A 15,887-nucleotide genomic window follows, 5' to 3' on the forward strand; every position below is an offset into this window, starting at 1 on the left:
GTGGATACAGGAGCAACTTATTCAACGTTAAATCAGAGGAAAAGAATTTGTTACAGATGTGGGAGCTACTGGCCACCAAGAAAAAAAATTAAAAAAAATAAGGAAACAAAAACAAAAGCATTCTTTCTGAAACCTTTAGAGTATAAATTGGGAAAACAAATAGGAATGCATAAATTTTTATACATACCAAATCCTCCAAAAAGCTTTATTAGGGCGAGAAGCAACATTTAAAGAAGGCAAAATGGAATTAAGAGTCAAAAATGAACAATTAATTAAAGTTTTGAGTTTATCTTTAATTCAACAGAAAAGCAAACAGGAGGACCTCCCTGAAATAGAAGAAATCTTTAATCGGGTATATCTGGGGGTATGGGCATCTGAAGTTCCAGGTAAGGCAAAAAAATGCTTTGCCTGTTGAAGTAGAAATAAAAGGGGGGCCTGCCCAATTACAATTAAACAATACCCCTTAAAATTGGAGGATCAAAAGGGAAACAAAGAAATAATTAAAAAAAATATGGATTATTCATTGAATGTGAATTAGAATATAACACTCCTATCTTGCCATTAAAGAAATCTGATGGGAAAAGTTACAGATTAGTTCAAGATCTCAGAGCAATCAATAAAATTCTGGAGGACATTCATCCAGTAGTATCTAATCTGTATACCTTATTGACTAAATTGAATACTAATCAGGAGTGGTTTACCGTTCTGGACTTAAAGGATGCATTTTTCTGTCTGCCTCTGGCCAAAGAAAGTCAACATTTATTTGCTTTTGAATGGGAAAACCCTGAAACAGGAAGAAGGACACAGCTCACATGGACGGTGTTACCTCAGGGATTTAAGAACAGTCCAACCATTTTTGAAAATCAATTGGCACTAGAATTAGAATTATGGGGAGCACCCACCCAGACAGGAACTTTACTACAGTATGTGGATGACCTGTTAACTGCTACCAAAACTGAGAAAGAATGTGTTCAATGGACTGTAGAACTGTTAAACTTTCTGGGGCTAAATGGATAATGGGTATCTAAATTGAAGGCTCAACTAATTCTAACTCGTGTATCTTATTTAGGATGCAAAATAACAGGAGGACAACCAGAACTTGGAGCAGCTAAGGAGGAAGCAATCTGCCAAACACCGTGACCATCTACAGTTAAAGATATCCAGGCATTTCTGTGAATGACAGGATGGTGTCAACTCTGGACCCATGATTATGGTGTTCTGGAAACCCCTACGGAACCATTGACTCACGATTGCTTGGCCACTATAGAGACAGTATATTTGAGCTGACTAGATCTGAAGGAGGAGCCTCTGGAGGGTGCAGATTCCTGGTTCACCGATGACAGCAGCTTTGTTAAAGATGGTAAACAAAGAGCAGGATACGCCATAACTACAACTCATTAACCTCTAACACCTCAGCACAAAATGCATAAATAAAAGCCTTGACTAGAGCCTTGGAGTTGGCAAAGGACAAGTGGATAAAGGTATGAACTGATTCTAAATATGCCTTTGGTGTAGATCATTCACACGGAACAATTTGGAAAGAACGAGGCCTTTTAAATACCCAGGGAAGACAAATTAAACATGCAGTGGAAATTCTACGATTGTTAGAAGCTGTACAATTACCCAATGAAGTGGCTATCATACATTGTAAAGGATATCAAAGAGTAACTCTGATCAAGAGATTGGAAATAATTTGGCTGATCGTGAGGCTAAATGGGCAGCAGAAAGGGTTGAGGTGATGTCCTTAATTCCTGACAGTAAACTGGTAATTGAGCAAAATAAACTTAGGTAGAAGATATGAAACTAACTGAAGACTTGGGAGGACAGGAAAATGAAAAGGGTTGGATAAAAATAGCTGATGGGCAAGTAGTGATCCCCTATAATCAATTATGGAAGTTGATACAAGAAGAAGATAACAAAACACACTGGGGAAGTAATGCCTTCTATGAACATTTAAACAAACAGCTCATAGGAAGAAGTTTCTATACCATAGTGCAATTAGTGACAAAACAATGTCAACTATGTCTGAAAAATAACCCTATGACTGAAAACAGGAATCATGTAGGGACAATTGGAAAAGTGAATTATCTGGGACAACAGTGGCAAATAGATTTTTCTGAATTACCTAGAAAAGGAGGTTATCGATATTTGTTGGTATTGACAGATACCTTTTCAGGGTGGTCAGAAGCATTCCCTTGTGGAAAAAATAATGCAACACAAGTAATTGGAACATTGTTAAACGATATAATACCTTGTTTTGGAGTACCAGAAGCAATTTCTTCTGACCGAGGCTCACACTTTAGCACAAAATAGTTACAAGAAATTAGCAGAAAAATTAGAAATTGATTGGCAACTACATGTTCCATGCAGGCCTCAGGCCAGTGGGCAAGTAGAAAAGATGGTTCATCGGATCAAACAACAGACTGATAAAAGATGTCAGGAAATTAATTAATATTGGTACCAAGGTTTACCACTGGCTCTATTAAGAATTCGAACTAAACCTCGGTCAAAAGAGGCTATGCCATGTAAAATTTTATATGGAAGACCATATCAGCCCCAGTTTAAAGGAGAAAGTCTTCTGGAAGTGGGAGAAGGCTATCTCTGAGAGATTCTGGTCAATCTGCGAAAACAATTAAAAGAAAGAAGAGAATACTGGGGACAAGAGCGAGAAGCGTGAATTATCCAACTCACCCTTTTAGATCCAGAGACTGGGTTTATATTAAGAATTTTTCAGGAGATTCTCTACAGGAGAAGTGGAGCAGACCGTACCAGATAATACTGACCACCTTTACAGCAGTGAAGATAAAGGAACAACTTGCTTGGACACATTATTCAAGCACCAGAAACACATCAGAACCAAGAAGAAGTATGGCGCATCGAGTCTTCAGGACCCACACATATCACAGTATCACAGTATCACAGTATGCTAGAGATTGGAAGGGACCTCAAAAGATCATCTAGTCCAATCCCCCTGCCGGAGCAGGAACACCTAGATAATGTTACACAGGAATGTGTCCAGGCGGGTTTTGAATGTCTCCAGGGAAGGAGACTCCACAACCTCCCCAACAGGGCAGCCTGTTCCAGTGTTCCGTCACCCTCACTGAGAAGAAGTTTCTTCTCAAGTTTAAGTGGAACCTCTTGTGTTCCAGTTTGTACCCATTACCCCTTGTCCTATCATTGTTTGCCACTGAGTAGAGCCTGGCTCCATCCTCGTGACACTCCCCCTTTATATATTTATATACACTAATAAGGTCACCCCTCAGTCTCCTCTTCTCCAAACTATAGAGACCCAGCTCCTTCAGTCTTTCCTCATAAGGGAGATGCTCCACTCCCTTAATCATCTTCGTTGCCCTGCACTGGACTCTCTCCAGCAGGTCCCTGTCCTTCTTGAACTGAGGGGCCCAGAACTGGACACAATATTCCAGATGGGGTCTCACCAGGGCAGAGTAGAGGGGAAGGAGGACCTCTCTCGACCTACTAACCACCCCCCTTCTAATACACCCCAGGATGCCATTGGCCTTCTTGGCCACAAGGGCACAGTGTTGGCTCATGGTCATCCTGTCGTCCACTAGGACCCCCAGGTCCCTCTCCCCTACACTGCTCTCTAACAGGTCGTTCCCCAACCTATACTGGAACCTGGGGTTGTTCCTGCCCAGATGCAGGACTCTACACTTTCCCTTGTTATATTTCATCAAGTTATTCCCTGCCCAACTCTCCAGCCTGTCCAGGTCTCGCTGGATGGCGGCACAGCCTTCTGGCGTGTCAGCCACTCCTCCCAGCTTCGTGTCATCAGCAAACTTGCTGATAGTACACTCAATTCCCTCATCTAAATCGTTGATGAATATATTAAATAATACCGGTCCCAGTACTGACCCTTGAGGCACTCCACTAGTTACAGGCCTCCAACTAGACTCCGCCCCATAGACTACAGCTCTCTGGCTTCTCTCCTTCAGCCAGTTCACAGTCCACCTCACTACCTGATCACCCAGACCGCACTTCCTCAATTTAGCTGTGAGGATGCTGTGGGAGACTGTGTCAAATGCTTTGCTGAAGTCAAGGTAGACCACATCCACCGCTCTGCCATCATCCATCCACCGTGTTATTTCCTCATAAAAGGCTAAGAGATTGGTCAAGCATGATTTCCCCTTGGTGAAGCCATGTTGACTGCCCCTCATAACCCTCTTATCCTTGATATGCCTTAAGATGGCACCAAGGATAAGGTGTTCCATCACTTTCCCAGGGATGGAGGTGAGGCTGACCGGTCTATAGTTATGCGGGTCCTCCTTCTTGCCCTTTTTGAAGACTGGAGTGACATTTGCTTTCCTCCAGTCCTCAGGCACCTCTCCCGTTTCCCAAGACTTGGTAAAGATGATGGAGAGTGGTCTAGCCATGACTTCCGCCAGTTCCCTCAGCACCCGCGGGTGCATCCCATCTGGACCCATGGATTTATGGATGTCCGGATTGCTCAACTGGTCTCTAACCCATTCCTCATCGACTAAGGCAAACCACTCCGTTGACCTGATTTCATCTAAGGTCTCAGGGGTACAGGGCTCTTCAGGACTGCCTGCAGCAGAGTAGACAGAGACAAAGAAGGCATTCAGTAATTCTGCCATCTCTGTGTCTTCTGTCACCAGGGCACCCATCCCGTTCATCAGTGGGCCTACATTGCCTCTGGTGTTAGTTTTATCTGCCATGTATTTGAAAAAGCTCTTTTTGCTGTCCTTGACCCTTCTCGCCAGGTTTAATTATAAGGAGGCCTTAGTCATCCTCGGTGCCTTCCTACATCCTCTAGCAGCAGCCTTATATTCCTCCCAAGTGGCCAGCCCCTCCTTCCATGACCTGTAACCTCTCCTCTTCCACTTGAGCATACCCAGCAATTCCCTATTTAGCCATGCAGGCCTCCTGGCTCTCTTCCTTGACTTCCTACGTGTCGGGATGCTCCGATCTTGAGCTCAGAAAAAGCAATCCTTGAATGCCAACCATCTTGGGCCCCTTTACCTTCAAGCAGCCTTGCCCATGGGATTTCCCCTAGCAATTGCTTGAAAAGGACAAAGTTTGCCCTGCTATAGTCCAGGGTTGCAATTCTACTTGCTATTCTACTAGTCCTACCACACAAGATCCTGAACTCCACCATCTCGTGGTCGCTGCAACCAAGGCAGCCCTCAACCCTTACTGCTTCGACCAGATCCTCCTTGTTAGTGAGGATGAGATCCAGCAGCGCTCCTCTCCTGGTCGGCTCATCCACCATTTGCAGGAGGAAGTTATCATCCATACACTGGAGGAACCTCCTGGCCTGTGGCTGGGTTGCCGAGTGGTCCTTCCAGCAAACATCAGGGAAGTTAAAATCCCCCACGACGACCACGGCCTGTGACTGTGAGGCCGCTCTCAGCTGCCTGTAGAAGGCCTCGTCAACTTCCTCACCCTGATCTGGTGGTCTGTAACAGACACCCACAACAGTATCACCCCTGCCAGCCTGCCCCTTAATTCTCACCCACAGACTCTCAACTCGCTCGTCATCTGCCCCTGGACAGAACTCGGTGCATTGTAGTTGCTCCCGCACATAAAGAGCAACCCCACCACCCCTCCTGGCTGGCCTGCCTGTCCTGAAAAGGACATAGCCCTCCATGACTATATTCCAGTCATGTGAGCTGTCCCACCACGTCTCTGTAACTGCCACCAGATCATAGTCTCCTGACTTAACACAGGTTTCCAACTCCTCCTGCTTATTTCCCATGCTGCGCGCATTGGTGTACAGACATTCCAGGGAGCGAGCTGAGAAAAAAAAAGAAAAACAAAAAAAATCATTTGTGTCATTTCCACTGAAGTCATTTCCACTGGATCCACTGCTCATTTCAATATCTTCCTGAAGAACTTCATGAGAGACTACATCGATCATAATTTGGACTTGAATAATAATAGGTGTAGAAGCATGGAATCAAAATCTATATCTGAGATTGATAAAAAATGTTACTAATGTCTTAAACAAGCGTGATTGTTGGATCTGTACTCAGCTACCTAAATCAGGAGAGAGACTGGGTATTCCTTTAATTGGCCTCCCTATCCCATTTAAGACAAATTGGAATAGATTGTTCCTGTATAGATCGAAGTGGAAGAATTACTACTGATCTAAAGCAAATGTGGAAACAAGTTAAAATATTTCGTGAGGTGGCTCAGGACAACACCTCATGGGGATTTGAGGAAATTTGGGAAAAATTAACATCATGGGTACCCAATCTCTCCTGGTTGAGACAGCTGTTTTTTTACTATATTTGTAATAATTGGAATGGTTGTAATTACATGCATAACGGTCCAATGCTCCTTTTGGTGTTGCAAACAACCCATGATGAACTATGACAAATGGAAGAGAAACAAAATTAAGCATCAAATAGAAACAGGGAAATACTTCAGGAAACTTTAAATAAAAATGAAATAACTCAGTTGCAAAAGAATTTGCAATTGGACAAGAAAAAAGGGGGATTGAGGACAAAAGGTTTGTAATAATTAGTCTGCTCAAACATGTTAGCAAAGGAACTCCAACTAGATATTTAGCTTCTATCTCATGATTTTCTAGCAAGAATATTGGGAAATGTAACCTATCTCTCAAAACAAACTGCTTCATGTTTTGTCATGAAGTTTCCAAGCAGGAAGTTTCTCATGACAACTCTTACATATCTGGGATTTTTGCTTTGAACAATCTCTTCATACTCAAATCAAGGTGTACTTTTCATAATAGCACCTCATTATTCTTAATTATACCTTAGTGGTTTATCCATTTGGCGTGCAAGCCTTTGTTGCACCTACTAAATCAATTTGCTTGCTATGCTTAGCCATACCGGGATTCTTTTTCTGATGCCTTTTATTCTTTCCTTGGAGGGGATAATCCCTCACTTGTCAATTTTTATTCTCCGAACTTGGATCTTGCAAATGAATATCCTCCTACTAATGTGATGTTCAGATAACAATGCCAGATTCCAGATCCTCTTACATGAATTTGATGTCTTGATATTTCTTTGAAGCTGAAATAACTGTCTTATTGCAGTATAATAAAAATGCAAAAAAAACTGCAAGAGAAACAAAATGCAAAATATTTTCAAATAAATGTGGTAATCTTTGCAGCCTTCTACTAGGTTTAAGTCACTTTGTATGGTTCTATTGATCTAATAATCCTACCGGGACTAATATCCCCATTTTTAGACAATAAAAAAAGGCCAGTGAAACTGTTCTCCCAGAGATGTCTGGTAAAATCTGTTGCAGGTTGAGGTCTGAATTAGGAACTCTGCATAAAATAATGAAGAATCAGAACTATTTTGAATAATCTGAGGTGAAGAAAGCTGGAAAATAGAGCAAATTAATGCAGACATGAGAAGGGGTATGCAGCAAACCCAGGGGTGCTCCTGAACAGCTGACCAGCCACCTGAGAGCTCCCACTGCTGCAGGCACCTGCCAGACACACTGCAGTTCTGGAAGTGCAGACTCAGATGAACCACTGGTGGTTCTCCACTTTGTTATTGTCATTACTTAATTACAGACTATCTGTCCCCATTCACTTAAATAATTCCATAATGTTGTCTGCACTTATTTTCCCTAAAGTACCCTTTTTTTTCTGTGCCCTAAATATGGAAGTACCTTCAAACTCATTAAAAAAAAACAAAACAAAACCAAAAAACCACCTAATTTCTTCAAGAAATTCTAGAACAACACTGGTTTTCCTTCCAGGGTAAGTTTTGATCCAAGTATCCCCACTATTTTTTTTGTTTTCTGCAGCACTACCTTCTGAGCAGTACTTGGACACTGGGGTGCAAAACCAACTTGCACTGAGTTTGACTATATAGCATGTATTAACTGTAATTCACAGTACTACTGCTTTTCTCTTATTTTAAATTCACAGTACTACTGCTTTTCTCTTATTTTAAATGCATTTGAATCAAATATCAAAGCATTTCAAAATGTTTATTTAGGAATTTATAAAAATATGCAAACCATCTATCAAACATCCTGACTGATCCTAAGTAAAATGCAGCTCCCTTAAGATATTAGGGGAACACCTTTCTTTCAGAAAAAACTAGAATATAAAAATGAATGTAAGACCACAGTTGAGAAGCAGACTGCTGTCAGAGAAGGAAAATCCAATACGCTCTAAGAGCTTAGCCTCCTCCTTCTGTGAATTCACCCAGATGCCATTACCAGAAATGGCTAAATTGCTCATGTATTTCTTTGAATTGGTGGTGTGATAAAGCGAGTATTTGGAAAAAGAGGTAGCTTCTCAGACCTGTAATATTTAAATCAATACCGTAAAGTACTCATGGATAGACCCCACAGGATACAGAAAATAGGTATAAATGTTCCCCAGCGCTAACACTAGTATGCATTAGGAAGCTTCCTGGCAAACACATCCTGCTGAAGACTCATCACTTATATCTACAATGACAATGAACACTCAACACTGTCATAGAAGATATGGTTATGCTTACCCTGTGCTTAGTGGCTGAGATCCTTGGCAAAGAGTGCCCCAGTCAGACACTGACAGGAAAAAACAGTGGTGTTTACTCCTGGCTAACCTCCCATCCCAGAGAATACAGCACGGAAAATACAGAGTTTGAAAGAGCCAGGAGGTGTGACACTCATGACAAAAGGAGGTTGCATCCCTCAGCATTATGCAGGTTATAATTTTTTTTCACAGTCTTTTGCACAACTGAGCTAAAGCCAACCTGTCTTCATAAAGTGTGTCTCCCAGAAAATAGATAAAGGTTGTGGATAGAAAAGTCTAAAACCAAGAAGGCCTATAGCCCAAACTATAACAACCCTGTCCACAGAAGATAAGATTGTTTCACCAGTACGATGCGCACACACAGATACCTACTAGAAATTAAGGCCAACTTCAGAGGAATGTGGACAGGAGGCAGCTGGACAAGAAACTGCAGTTGTCTCTTTAGGCAAAGAAGTGTTTGCAAACAAGAGCAAAAGTGTTGCTCTAGATTCCCTATGCTAGTGAAAGCTTCATTAAAAGGAGACATAATTGTATTTGACAAGCAAAATTTTTTCTCACTCTGTTGTAACATTCCTGTATTTGCAATAAACAATTGCTGGCAATAAATCACATATGAATTCTACTTCCACAAAAATTCATGTTGGGATATGTTAGCAGCAATTACCACTTAAATCATGGCATGTATTGTTTAAAGCTTAAAAGCTCAAGGTATTAAGAACTTCAGAGATCTAAAATGTTTACACTTTGCTTTTTCAAAATTGTTTCTTTCAAATCGTTTCCACTTCAGTTCTTTCCATTCCAGTTCCTTACATTCTGGGTGTTTGGATTTTTTTTCTTTTTATTGTATTTTTTTTTTATTTTTTATTGTATTTTTGTACTTAGTTTATGAAATTTAATAAATTTTTAGTTGTTTCCACTTCCCTAGACTTCTACTAAATGTATCAATGTCCACTCTGTGATTTGGGTTCTGGAAATGCCTCCTACAGCTTTGTCACATACAAGCAACAACCTCTAAAGCAAAACAAAAAGGACAGGATCTTGCATTGCAAGAGTGACGAGATTGGAGTATCTTGAGTGTACATGCTCATACTGTATTTTATTTTATGCTTATTGTAGACTCTGAGCACATTCACTGAATACCTGGTACGTCAAGAAATATAATTCTCACCACTAGTGCAGAGCAAATGATAATCTACAATAATGGAACATTTGGACCTTATTTTTTTCAGGTTTTATTGCATTATTTTAATGCTATAACTAATAACATTACTTAAGATAGCTGCCTGATGCTTCCCATTGTAAGACTGTTTTCTTTTACCATTACTAAATTCTGTCCACTGGTGCTGAAATTTTCTTTCTTTTTTCTTTTTTCTTTTTTTTTTTTTTTGAGGGAAAATGGTACAACTGTTGATGAGAAAGTGGCAAAGAAATTTGTATTATTTTCATATTTCAAAAAGATCTGGGAGCTATTTTATGAGACATTCTAGTGACTCATCTTTTGCAGCAGAAAATGGAATTTAGCCAAGTGTCTGCAAAATGCATTTTTTGCCTATTCTGTGAAAATCTTCGTAAATTTCAAGAAGTTAGAAGCTTAGGCCAACCTTGAGGAAATTGCCTCAGAAATGTGCATTATGAAAACAAATATTGAGTGATACTGTATTATTTTTAAAAAACCTCCTGCCTTGTTCAGGGTCTAAGAGGTCTCCGCAGAACAAGCCACTGTCAGTGGTATACTTATTCACTACAGAAGACGGGTAGTGAATCAGGCAAAGGTCAACAGAAAGGTAAAAGTGCTTTTATCATCAGGAACTCGAAATAATATTTGCCAAAGCTGCAGAGCACCTGGTACTGAACTAGTCATGCCAACTCTATCACGTCACTAATTACATGTTCATCATTCTTGAGGTATATGCTTTGAAATGCTATTGCTTGAGCTATGTGGGCATCAGTAGATAAAAATAGAGATTAATTCAAAACATCTGAGAAGCTACTGAATGGATTGAAGACTCATCAGATCCACAATTCTGTCTCTAGTACTGGCCAAAAGCAAATGCCTGTGGAAGAGAGTAAGAAGAAGCGTGTCGTAATGGTATAACCACAGTGTATGCCAGCCCTTCATCAACCCTTCATCAACTCTTTATCAAATTATTTATGAACAGGACTAAACCAAGATTCCTAAGTCAGTAGTAATGTTGGCACTTCCTTCTTTTCTGCTTGAATTTTTAATTGTTACATGGACACGAGGTTAATGTGTATATCTTTGTGTCCATGTTAGAGAGATGGTCTAATCTGTCTAAACTCTTATATCTGCTATTGTCCTCTGATTCTCTTTTTCAGCCTGCTGTCACTATCAGCAGACATTAGTAGCAGACAATCAGAAATTTCAGACAAATGCAGTATTGCAGATTTGCTTTCTAGTGGTTAATATATAGATGAACACACAATGACACCTCTACTGGACAAAATCTGAAAGAAATGAAAAAGTAGGGAAAAAGAAAAAAGGTGAAAGTGATAAAGCACATCTGTTTGCGTAAGTGCAGCAAGGATCACCCAATAAACTACATGATCGTTTACAAGATAACTATAATTACAATATTAGATATTAAGCAGAAATTCTTCCCTGTGAGGGTGGTGAGGCCCTGGCACAGGTTGCCCAGAAAAGCTGTGGATGCCCCATCCCTGGCAGTGCTCAAGGCCAGGCTGGATGGGGCCTTGAGCAACTTGGTCTGGTGGGGAGTGTCCCTGCTCCTGGCACAGGGTTGGAGCTGGATGATCTTTAGGGTCCCTTCCAACCCAAACCATTCTATGATTCTATAATTTTGGTTACAATTCCTGTGAAATTAACTTCATCTTTTGCAAATTCAAGATTATTGGAACATTTCATCCCTAGTCTCATTATGATTAACTAAAACCACTTGTACTCCTGTATCATCTATGAAATTCCTGTAAGTCACTGTAAGATCCCTGTTACGCATGACTGTTGGATTCTGGAAGCAAAAGCTATGAAGCAAAAGCTATAAAACTATAAATCCAGTACTTTGACTATTAACAAAATAAAGAACATATTATAAAGTGTAAAATTACCATACCTATTATGCAACTCTGATTTGGTAGAATACCTAAACAACCAGAAGTTGTTTAGTTCTGGAGTTCTCAAGAACGATTCAAAAATTAACTAGAAACAGAAAAAAACCCACCAGCTGCTACAGTTTTGAAATGCCACACAAACAGCTAGGCTACGCATGTCTCACCAGAAATAAGTCTTTCTCTGTGGAGGAATGTGGTAATAGAAATATCAGTTTTCACTCTTTATTTGTAACAAGACATTTTTTCCAATATTAAGCAAACTTGGAAGCAGATTTGATGTACTGGGTTGAAACAGGAACTGAAAAAAAAAAAAACCAACCCAAACTTTTTTATAAATGTGAGTGGTTTGGTAAACCAAAACTTGTAACTGTATTTCAAAACAAGAGCAAACATTCTCCTCCTAAAGCAATACCAAGATGTTCCACTAAATTTATTACTCGTTCTGCCCTATAAGGAAATATGTATCTATAGGACTATCAGTACCTTCAAGGACAGCTCAGGCTTTTCTCATCAACTACAGACTTATCTGTAAGCACAAGATGATTCCAGGGAATGAACTTTGTGCTCCCGTTCGAATTGTGGATTTGGGAGCAGAGCAGACTGATCACTTACTGCTGTGTTTGTCCATCAACCATCCTCCCTGCTGGAACTGTTTCTCTGCTGACATCTCCACTATGCAAAACATGCTGCCTTTTCTCACCCCTTCTGCAAGCCTTCCCTCTGACAACAAAGCATGACATGTTTAAATTATCAAAAGAATTGCAAAGTTTGATCAAATCATAAAAACTGAATGATAGACTTTCTTAGGGTAAAATTATTAAAATCCACCTGTTTACAACTACAAAAAAAAAAAAGGAAAAAGAAAAGAAAACAAACACCTAAGTGCATCTTTTGAATTAAGTAATTTCCCACATTCAGGAAAAAAATGTGTATTATTTATTTTACTTCGTGCAAAAAAAGCAGTTTGGCAACTTGACTACAAAAGTCTATTTTCTTGATACCAGTGTCATTACTAAAACTGAGACAGGACATGCCATAATTGCTGGTGCCAAAGAGGTGATTATACCACTCTGAAACACTACAAAATGTGCAATCCGGAAGACCTAGAAGGAGAAATTACAGCACTTATCACCAGTCCTTACAGCTTAAAAAATGTCACTGTTAACACTTGCTTTTGGAACAAGCTTTGTCTCTGACTATTTTCCCCTGACATTTGGCTATTTCATCCTGTTGATTCCAAGAATCAACAATTTTGATAAAAGGTACTTTTCAAGCAGGTGTTTTCAGCAAAACCCAACCTACATGTCCAAAACTCTGCTAAGCTGATCACACACGTGGCTGTATGTTTATGTGCCCTCCCAGCTGGCACCATCGTAGATGCACCATCCATCACTGTGCCTAACCTCTAATTCTGTAGTAGAACTCACTGTCAAAAGTTTTTGGCTCACATAGAGAAACCTGAAGCAGACATGGGGCCCCCTGGCAGCTGAGGGAGGGACACTGCTGTTTTACTGTATAAGCTAATCAGGAAATCCTTTGTTTTGTTCTTTACTTTTGCAGGAATGAATTTGGATAAGAGGGTACAAAAACCTGTTCTTTCACTGGATGAGTCATCCAGAGTGATGAATCATTTTATCCCCTTCTGTGTTTCCATTTCCCTACCTGCAAAATGGGTACTTTGTAAAGTACTAACAGCTCTGGCCATTAAAAAGAAAACATTTCAGAAGAGCTAAAATTGCTATTACAGGGGTAGTATTAAAAGCAATAGAACTACCAGAAACATTGCTTTTCAAGAAACTATCAAACTATCAAAAAAAAGATTTGTGTAGGAAAAAGAGACATTTAGAAATTTTACTGGTTTTCTTCAAAGTAAACATGAAAAAATGAGAAGAACAGAAGAAAAGAAAGACTTGCTTAGTTACTTGTTTTGGTAAATACACTTTTCAAGACTTTCTCATCATAAAAAACTGAGTGAAAGAAGATATTAGACCTGGTATTTCTGTAACATTTGGAAGAAAAATGGAGGGAATAATAGCAACCCTTTTCTCCACCAGTCTCCACTCCCCCCCCCCACCTTCCCCCACCAAAAACCAGAAAAAAACACTACACCAAAAATTTATTATTAAAAAATATTATGAAAAAAAGTTTGTAAAAGAAAAAAAGAAAATCTTTCTCACTTCAGGCAAGAAGTTGGTTAGATTCTTGTTAAAATGTGGCTTTATTTTCTGTCCACTCTATGTTGGACTTCTCTATCATAATTATGAATTCTCCATTCAGGCAGAAAGGGATGACTTTTTTGTTATTTTTTCCAGAACAAAGAAAAGGAAGAGAAGAAGAAGGGAAAAAAAAAAAAAAAAAGACTACAGCATTAAAAGAAAGGAAAAGAAAAATAAAAGAGAAAGAGAAAGAAAAAAGAAAAAAAGAAAAAGAAAAATAAAAGAGAAAGAAAAAGAAAGAAAAAGAAAAAAAGACAAAAAGAGAAATAAAATAAAGAAAAGAAAAGAAAAGAAAAAAGAGAAAAAAAAGAAAAGAAAAGAAAAGGAAAAGAGAAAAAATATTTCAACCGAAGAAACATTACCGAGGTCTAAAGGAGAGAAACCTGACAGTGGCCAAATACATGCTTGGCATACCCCACTATACAGCCCTGCCAGGACAGCACGTGTGTGAGCGTCTCCTCCTGGTAAGCTCGTTGGTACTTCTGCCTTAAGGAAGCCTGGACAGTACATATTTTCCTGTACTTTTCTTTCTTTACCACTTCCAGCCATGTCTCTTTGCCAGCTGACCAGAACCTGCCCATCCACGAGAAAGACATGCCATTAAAAAGGCAGTCAGCCAAGAAGGCATGTGTACTATTATCTATCTTCTTTGGAATTTTTCTTTGAGGCTAAAAGTTCAGGCAATAAAGACAGAACTTTGTTTATATCTGACCTCCCTAATGAATAACTGAAGTATCACTACTAAAATACCAATGCAGTTTTTGCTAATAAACTTAAATGTCAACATGTAAGAGCAACTTAGAAAGAGTAAGTATAATTTGCAGAATATTTATGAGTTTGTACAATTTCAGAGATTTATAAAAGGATGCTTGAGACATGAAGTTTTTGATTAAAACTAAAAAAATCCTCCAGGAGTATTTAAAATAGAGAAGAAAGGAGGGAATATATGTGTTTATACTTCAAACATAAAAGTTGCTACAATTCCCTGACACCTGAGGAAGTGAAATAACCAATGAGAGTATTTATATTTTTTTAATCTTCATGCACTACTATGTTACACAGTAATGTTTGTGATTGTTGCTATTTTCCGTCCTTTATGGAAAGCTGGATTTAATCTATTTTCCGAGCAGCTGCAATGAAGAATATTGCACAAGACCTGACTCTGCAAAGCTGAATTACAGGAAACAGGTCCTTTTCATTTGCTTCAATGAATACAGTGTCTGAGGCTAATTTAACATCAAAAGAAAAGAGGTAACTTTGAAACCAGGTACTGGTCCTGAGCGCACCAGCATACTCTGTACACAGAGATGATACAGCAGTGTCAAAGAGGTTCAGAAGGCTGCTCTCAAAATTGTTGTTCAGCAGAATTATTAAGATAAAATCCATAACCTGATAAGAGAATATATGCACACTTGAAGAGTGGCAAAAGGTGGAATGGACTGTGTGGAGAAACAGGAAGAAACAAAATAAAGAATCTTTATCCTCCAAGCTTATCCTTTTTGACACATAAATATCTATAGCTAACAAAACCCTATTTGCCAATACTTTTCATTAAAGATTGGAGAAAAGGGATGTAGTAATGAACAAAAGTACATTCCAAGAGCTGCTAGCCTTTAGATTTTCTTTTTCAGTTAAAACACTGCAGTGGCTTTTTAATTAAAATTATGATTTTATTATTATTCTATTTTAATAGTCTCTTCCAAGGAGCTCTGAAAGTAACTAGAAAGTCACTTGAAAAAAAACTTTTTCTCAACTTTCTTAGTCTGGATTTCCAATTGGCAATGAATATGCATGCTTTCTACTCATCTAAAAACATGTAATGATACTGAGAGAATAAATATGATGTTATATTTTACTGTTGAAATAAATGTGAGAAAGTTGCAAAGGCAAAATATCAGTAAGACATAAGTTCATCTGACACAGGTGGGACTGCATTTCTGAGGTGGAAAAGCTGTTTGAACAAGATGACAAGCTGTGATAGCTTTACAAAATGTCATTTCCTAGTTATTAATTTCCAGCTTTTTCCAAGAATGGAAATTCCAAGAAGAAAAACACATCGCTTCACAGCTGTGAATGGCCTGCTTGCCAAAAATGCA

General features: G+C 39.1%; 1 protein-coding gene across 1 annotated transcript in view; it reads right to left on the reverse strand.

Moving 5' to 3' along the window:
• LOC130595706 (cAMP-specific 3',5'-cyclic phosphodiesterase 4D) overlaps window positions 1–12,392 on the reverse strand; it is a 141,232-nt gene extending 128,840 nt beyond the window's left edge. The window contains exon 1 of the mRNA XM_057402688.1: window positions 12,188–12,392. Coding sequence (XP_057258671.1) covers window positions 12,188–12,315 — 128 coding nt within the window. The 5' untranslated portion in view covers window positions 12,316–12,392. The remainder of the gene's footprint in view (window positions 1–12,187) is intronic.
• Window positions 12,393–15,887: the final 3,495 nt, after the last annotated feature.

The sequence above is a fragment of the Pezoporus wallicus genome, unplaced genomic scaffold, assembly GCF_028554395.1.
Source record: "Pezoporus wallicus isolate ANWC-B61680 ecotype Strahan unplaced genomic scaffold, APGP_CSIRO_Pwel_v1 contig_2870, whole genome shotgun sequence".
Taxonomy (NCBI): Eukaryota; Metazoa; Chordata; class Aves; order Psittaciformes; family Psittacidae; genus Pezoporus; species Pezoporus wallicus.